Below are 7,575 nucleotides of genomic sequence, written 5' to 3' on the forward strand. Positions count from 1 at the left end.
ATCTGTGCGCTTTTTTCTTTGTCAGAGGAATGTTCCTGCAGGGCTGATAGTCTGGTTGAGCGTTAACCATTTTATTGTGTCTTGTGCGTTGACGTTTAGATGAATTTTTGTCTGTTAAGAAATATGATCTTTTGAGGAACTGATCCATGTACTCCACGAAATTGGCATGTAATGAAAGCGCACACATGGGTGTGTTGGTGGGGATGAGAATTGTTATTTCAGTGCTTTCTCAATTCCATGGTTAATGCAGTGCTGCTGTTTATACAGCCCACATGTGTAGGAAGTGCTTCTGTCATCTTAGACTTCTCAGACAGCCATCTGTGATCACTGTAGTTGCTACTTTGAAACAGATACAGATTCTAAGTGCAGTGATGTGTGAATATCTTGTGATAGTAGGAACCGCAGATGCTGGAGAATCCAAGACAACAAGGTGCAGAGCTGGATGAACACAGCAGGCTAAGCAGCATCATAGGAGCAGAATATTCTGTATCTGGTCCGAGCTGTAAGAGAAATGATTGTACGTCCTTTTTTCTCCCTCACTACAATGTCTTTTCAGAACACCCTTCTGTTCTGGGGTAAAACAATTTCTCCAGTTGCTGAGCTGCTCTGTACAGGTTAGTGATGCCGAAACCATCCACATAATTGGGAAGAAGAAGTATTACATTTTTCCTTTCCACAGCAGTATGTTTCCTTATTCTCTTCACAAGCTTGCTGCTGTCTGTTCTAAAATCCCGTACAGCCGTACCATCAGACATTTCCACTCCCTGAGCACTATTTGCCTGACCCTAACCTGTCCCTTCATTCTGTATTGATTGTTCATGCTGCTTATCCTGAAATTCCTCACTTAAACCACTCTATATCACTTCCCTTCTTTTTGACCCTCCTCACAATCCAGCTGTTGGATCAAATTTTGTCCACCGCTGTAAAGTGCTACGTCCTTTTTCGGATTACACCTCTAGCAAATCTATCCACATTAATGTTGTTGTACAGTTGAAAGTCATCCATATTATATGTGGTGGTTATAACAGCAGTGTTGGCTGGAACAACAAGACATGTCCCTGCTGTCGTTCCAAATGCACTAAAGTGTGTTTAATATCCTCTGGCACTGGATCTAAGTTTAATTCTCCATAGAAGTACAGCACCTCCAACAAAAGGCCACTTCTCTGCAGTGTAAGTCTCGATCCTCTGTTTAGGACATGGTGCTGGGCTTTGTTTGACCTGATAGTTGTGAACTTAAAGCATACTTTTTAAAAAAAACTTTCTTAAATGCTGTTTTGAAGCTTTTCCAACAGTCTTGGAAAGGGTGCTTGTTATGTACTTGATAATTGAACTGCCTCCCCATTTTTCTTTTGAACCTTGCTCAGCTCAGTTTATCTGTGTGGATTGCATGTTGTTTGTGTTCGATCACTGCTGACTGCGATAATTGAAGTCTGTGACTTGTTAAACAAATGTATATTATTTCCAATTAGCGTAACATGTTCAGCCTCTTCTTCCATGAATCACACTGTGCCCAAGTCCTTCACCTTTCCCAATCAACAAAGCCACTGATCGAGTTGCTTAATGATGAAATGCAAGTATAATTCTTAATGGCATTTTCATGTCAGCTGCAAGGCAGTTCTTCTTTACATGAATGTGCGGGATGCTGTTAGAACTCACTGTTGTATCACATAGAAAAATGCCAGCTGATGATTCATCAAGGAGTTGATAAAATTCGTATTTGCAATTGAAATGTGAAAGAGATGGTGTACTATTTTTGTAACCACTAAAAGAGGCTTGTGTGTATTTAATTATGGTCTACTTAGACGATGGTGTCACTAAATTAAAAAAAACTGTTTAATGTGAAAATTGCCTTCAATTTCACTTTGTAATGTACCAAAATAGAAATGTGCTTGCACTATTTTTCGCAGCTTAGTTTGATAGAATCCTGTCCGTATTTTCGGCATTTCTGGTGACTCCTCAGAAGTCTTTGTGTCTTGAGTCTCAAGACTCCGAAGTCTTGTCTTCTTTGTCAAGAAGAAGGGTCATGATGAAGGGAGCCACGTTGCATTCCCGAGAATGAACACAGAAGCTGAGTTGTCACTCAGCACTTTGCTCCCTAGTTTTCCCTTTTTTCCTCATCTTGCTGCACAGCTCATGCCCTGCGAATGAAGGGTGAAAGCGCAATGGGCTGTTGTCACTTTCAAGCTGGCTGCAAGGAGATTTGAAGGGATCCTTGCCTTTTTATAATGCCATGCACTCGTGTTCAAACAGATTGAAGGTAACACAAGTTAACTGTCAGTGGTGCTCTAAAGATAAGGTAGGAATTGGATGTTTTCAAATGAGCATGTTTTTGTGTGGCATTATAGCACAACCAACCATTGTTCAGGCTCATGTTGGGCTTCATAACTTCATTTGGTTAGTTAGGAAGGACTGAGCTGAATTTTGCCAGTAGCATGTCAAACCCCCAAATCCAGATGCATTTTAGGTCAGGAAGTGTAAGTGACTAGACTGAGATGTCAGGCATGACTTATCGAGAAAAGCCACTTGTCTGCCTCTGAGTAAAGGAGATGAAGGTGTGAATGCATCGGAGAGCCATTCCGATGCTGAAATTGCAAAGCAACCTGCTTCCAAGTTGCTTCCTTGGGGCTGGGAACAAGTTTGGAATATTTTTGCTTCAAAAAGAAAATTACAAGTGATTCTTTAAACAGGTGCTAAGGAAGACAGTTGTGATTATTGTGTATCTATTTATTGTGAATGAATTCTGCCCGTCCTTGATGACCTATCACTGCATTTTTTTTATTCACTCACAGGATGTGGGCAACTCTACTAGGCCAGCACTTGTTGCCCATCCCTAATTGCCCCAATGGCAGTTCAGTCAAGCACATTGCTATGGGTCTGGAGTCATGTGTAGGTCAGACCAGGCAAGGATGACAGATTTTCTTCCTCAAAGGACATTAGTTGGGTTTTCTTGACAATAGCTTCCTGGTCATCATTAGACCTTCAATTCCAGACTCTTTATTGAATTCAAATTCCAGCTGCATGGCAGGATTTGAACCTGGGTCCCCACTCTTTTGGCTGAGTTTCTGGATTAATAGTCAGTGATGATACCACTAGGCTATTGCCTTCCCCTGACATGGCCTTTTCGAGTGAAGCTGATGTGATAGTTGGCGTTCAAAATTTGTAAAGAATCAAAATGCGATACATTTAATAATAATAAATGAGAAACAAATCTTTCGTGGTCAAAGGACAGTAAGAAAAAGATATTGTAATCTCAGTCAAAAGTAGCAAAAGTCAACAGCATGCCAGCTTAACTCTCAATAAGAATGCGATCTGCTATTCCCAATTCCTCCGCCTCCTCCGCATTTGCTCCCAAGATGAGGCGTTCCACTCCTGGACATCCCAGATGTGCTCATTTTTCAAGGACTGCAATTCTCCCCGCCCCCCCCCCACAGTGGCCAAAAATGCCCTCGACTGCATCTTTTGCGTTTCCTGCACCTCAGCCCTCACACCCCCTCCCCGCAGTAACAACAAAGACAGAATCCCCCTTGTCCTCACGTATCACCCCATCAGCCTCCGGATTCAACGCATCATTCTCCGCCACTTCCGCCACCTGCAATCTGACCCTACTACGAAGGATGTATTTCCCTCCCCACCCTTACCTGCCTTCCGGAGGGACCGCTCTCTTTGCGACTCCGTCATCCGCTCCACACTCCCCACTAGCCCCACCACCCCCGGCACCTTTCCCTGCAACTGCAGGAGGTGCTACACCTGCCCCTACACCTCCCCCCCCCCTCAGCTCTGTCCCAGGCCCCAAGAAAACATTCCACATTAAATAGGTGTTCACCTGAACGTCTGCTAATGTGGTGTAATGTATCCGCTGTTCCCGATGTGGCCTCCTCTACATCGGGGAGACCAAGCAGAGGCTCGGAGACTGCTTTACAGAGCATCAACGCTCGGTTCGTGACAAACGACAACACCTCCCCAGTAGCGAGCCACTTCAACTCCCCCTCCCACTCTCTGGATGACATGTCCATCCTGGGCCTCCTCCAGTGTCACAACAATGCCACCCGAACACTGGAGGAACAGCACCTCATATTCCGCCTTGGAACCCTACAACCCAATGGTCTCAATGTGGACTTTACAAGCTTCAAAATCTCCCCACCCCGACCTCATCCCCGCCTCCTTGACCTGTCCGTCTTCTCTCCACCTATCTGCTCCACCTATCCACCTTATATCACCGCCTCCCCCTCTCTCTCTTTATTTCAGAGCCCCCTTCCCCTCCCCCATTTCTGAAGAAGGGTCCAGACCCTAAACATCAGCTTTCCTGCTCCTCTGATGCTGCCTGGCCTGCTGTGTTCCTCCAGCTCCACACCTTGTTAACTCCCAATATGCTTGTTTTATGAGGAAAGATTGGACAGGTTGGGTCAGTTTTCAATGGAGTTTAGATGAATGAAACAGGTAATTCTGAAGGGAATTGAGAGTGGATGCTGAGAAGTTCTCCCTGGTGAGAGAGACTAGACCAAGCGGACACAATTTAAAAATAAGCAGTCTCCCATTTAAGACAGATAAGAAAAATGCTTCTCCCAGGGAGTCATCGATCTGTGGAATTCTCTTGCCCACATGGAGCAGTCGAGGAATATTTTTTAAGTTAGTGTTAAATTCGTGGTCACCTAGGGAGTCAAAAGGAATGGCAGGGGGTAGACAGGAAAGTGGAATTGAGGACATAATTACATCAGTCAGAATATTATCAAATGGCATACTAGGATCAAGGAGCTGTATGGCCTACTGTGCTCCTAACCTGTATGTATTTTCTACATGCTCATCAAGATAGGCAGTTTATTATCTCAATCGAGGGATATGAAGTGCAAAGCAGTTTTTTTTAATATAAGTTCTACAAATGACATGATCCTTAGAGACGTATTGTTATGTCTGAAACCTTTGTTCTCATTGTACAGTACCTGGTGCTTTATGGAAGTAACTGAATGAGTTGATGTTGCAGAGAGGTATATTCTATATAATTAGGATCATTTATAGGGTTTAGTCCATGACATGTTTCATTGTACTCTGTTCCCTCTGCTGTTTTTAATGAAAAGTAGTACTAAGACCATCATTGATGCTCATGTCAACTTGTTTGCTAAAATCAAACAGCAGAGGAAAATGTATTCTTCAATGGTTACAATTTCTGCACTTTCTCAATGCTGTTCTGTGATTTTTGTTGTATCATTAATAATTTCAATGTGGACATGTTTCTCTCTGCACCTTTCCCATTTCAAATGGAATTGTCTAACTTTCTGACATAACTTTGAAAAGAAAAGACTCAAACTGATATTATGTTTAGTTACTTTTTGTGTCTGGATGGGTTTTGTACGTAATCTATAAGGTCCATTATAGGTTTATTATGAGTTTATTAGCAATGCAATTAAAAACCAGACACACAAATTGTATTTCAGAGCAAAACCGCCTTTGTGGATGCTAAATATGACTAGATTCAGTGTTTCTGTATCTTTTAATTGAATATTTTTAGCTTTTGAATATTTTATGATCTCTGTACAGATGTTAATTTTTAGAAAGATTTGAGTTTCTAGTTTATTGCTGAAAGAATGATGCAATAAAATTTCATTTTAAAACTTCAATAAATTACTTTAAAAAAACTAATTTTTTACTGCTTTTGTAGCCAGCTTACACTTTGATTTTCAGAAAGTCACACTCTTCTTGTAGACTTAGCATCCATCACACACTCCACAAATGATGGTCCTTTTACAAATAGTCCAGTTGCTCCCAGCTTTTGATGGATTTCTGTATCACTGTGAGTAAGTGATAATTTTGGGTGATCAACTCTAGGCACTTGCACCAGTTACTGGAGCATTTCCTCATGCCAATTTGATGATACTTGTCCCATGGCCATGCCAGGATTGATTTCTGAGAATCCATAGATGGCTGAAGGATGCATCTCTTTGACTCAACATCTCCCTTGTGAAATTGTAATAGTTCATAAAGCAAAGCAGTCTCCTTTGTCTGCTGAACACTCAACACTGTTCTCTGTGTGAAGTGATCATTGGTTTATAGGGAAACCTACAACCTGAGCTCAAAGAAATGGCTTCCTCTGTTCTCTTTCCCTTAAAATGGAGCTTGTCAACTTTGTATCTAGGTAAAATGCTAATCAACTATCCCTGATCTGAACAGTCTTCATTTTAGATGCGTTTGCAGCTCAGTAATTTTCTGGGAGACCCAGAATTTAATTCTGAAGCTCAGAGACTGAATGTTTCCAGTAAAAATACCTTGCAATTTCTACTTAGTAAAATAATCTTAGCCTTCATTTGTTCTTGAACAATTACATCACTCGGACAGACTATAGAGCATGACCCCCTTCATTTACTCTTAACTTTAAGCCTTAGATCCAAAATATAATATCATATCATATCATATCTATCAAAATATCTATATCATAATTGTAAAAATACCCAACTGTTCATTATTTAACTTAGTAAAATAAATCTGCTGTAACCTCTGGTCCAGAAATCTCTTATTCTAAAAGTTAGTTGCCTGGAATTATTCTTGAGATACTCACAGCCATCACTTTAATCCAGTACTTTGAAATTGCAAACTTGAAAGATGCAGTATTTCATAAATAGTTTTAACTGCTGCATTGTAATGTTTCATCTCTGCTGCACGCATCAGGAGAATATTTACCCTATTGGTGATTTGTAGTTCATGCTGGTGACTAGGTAACCTAACATCGTTCTATAATCCAGAAAACTCAGTCCAGGAATGACCTGATCTCAGGCATTCTGAACTGGAGAGGTTACGTTTATGATGAATCTATAGAGGTAATCAGCAAACTGCAGCTCCTTATTGTTAGATCAAAATGAGCAAGCATGCTTTATATTCTGGTTTAATTTTACTTTAAACTTCTTTTCCATCTTTTTCAGCTGATATAATTTCTACTGTAGAGTTCAATCACACAGGAGAACTGCTGGCTACTGGGGACAAGGGGGGTCGAGTCGTTATATTTCAGAGAGAACAAGAGGTGAGTGTTTAGGAATTCTGATGTCACTTGGTAAAAGACACTTGTTATTGTAATTTAGTATTATGGTAGGTCTATATTCTTATCTGTCTTGTAAGTCTGACTATTATTTTCACTGTCTGACGAACATTCTCAGCTCATAAAACTCTTTCTTTCCATTGCCAGGAAAGTGAGTGGAGTAAATAAGCTGCTCCTTTTATCATTAGGTGGACATTCTGAGGTATATTCACCCCCAGTACTGTTGTAAATGTAAAAAGTTGAAAGTGTTGTTATTGTGTACCAAAGCATTTTGATATAAGCAAAAATAACATCACCCCAGTAAAAACAATGGATGTTGGCAAACAGTTTTGTTGACCAACATTCCTGGAAATTTTATCCTATGTTTATAGCTGTGTGAAGGAATCAGATTGTTATCCTGAATGACAGTGAAACTTGTTTCAGAGATAGTAGGAACTGCAGATGCTGGAGAATCTGAGATAACAAGGTGTAGAGCTGGATGAACACAGCAGACCCAAGCAGCATCAGAGGAGCAGGAAGGCTGACGTTTCGGGCCTAGAACCTTCTTCAGAAGG

At 41.0% G+C, this 7,575-nt stretch overlaps 1 protein-coding gene across 1 annotated transcript in view; it reads left to right on the forward strand.

Annotated features, from left to right (window-relative positions):
- LOC109931419 (serine/threonine-protein phosphatase 2A 55 kDa regulatory subunit B delta isoform-like) overlaps window positions 1–7,575 on the forward strand; it is a 274,310-nt gene that overhangs the window by 177,771 nt on the left and 88,964 nt on the right. Inside the window, exon 3 of the mRNA XM_048610307.1 lies at window positions 6,909–7,006. Within this exon, the coding sequence (XP_048466264.1) occupies window positions 6,909–7,006 (98 nt within the window). The remainder of the gene's footprint in view (window positions 1–6,908; window positions 7,007–7,575) is intronic.

The sequence above is a fragment of the Rhincodon typus genome, chromosome 1, assembly GCF_021869965.1.
Source record: "Rhincodon typus isolate 14 chromosome 1, sRhiTyp1.1, whole genome shotgun sequence".
Taxonomy (NCBI): Eukaryota; Metazoa; Chordata; class Chondrichthyes; order Orectolobiformes; family Rhincodontidae; genus Rhincodon; species Rhincodon typus.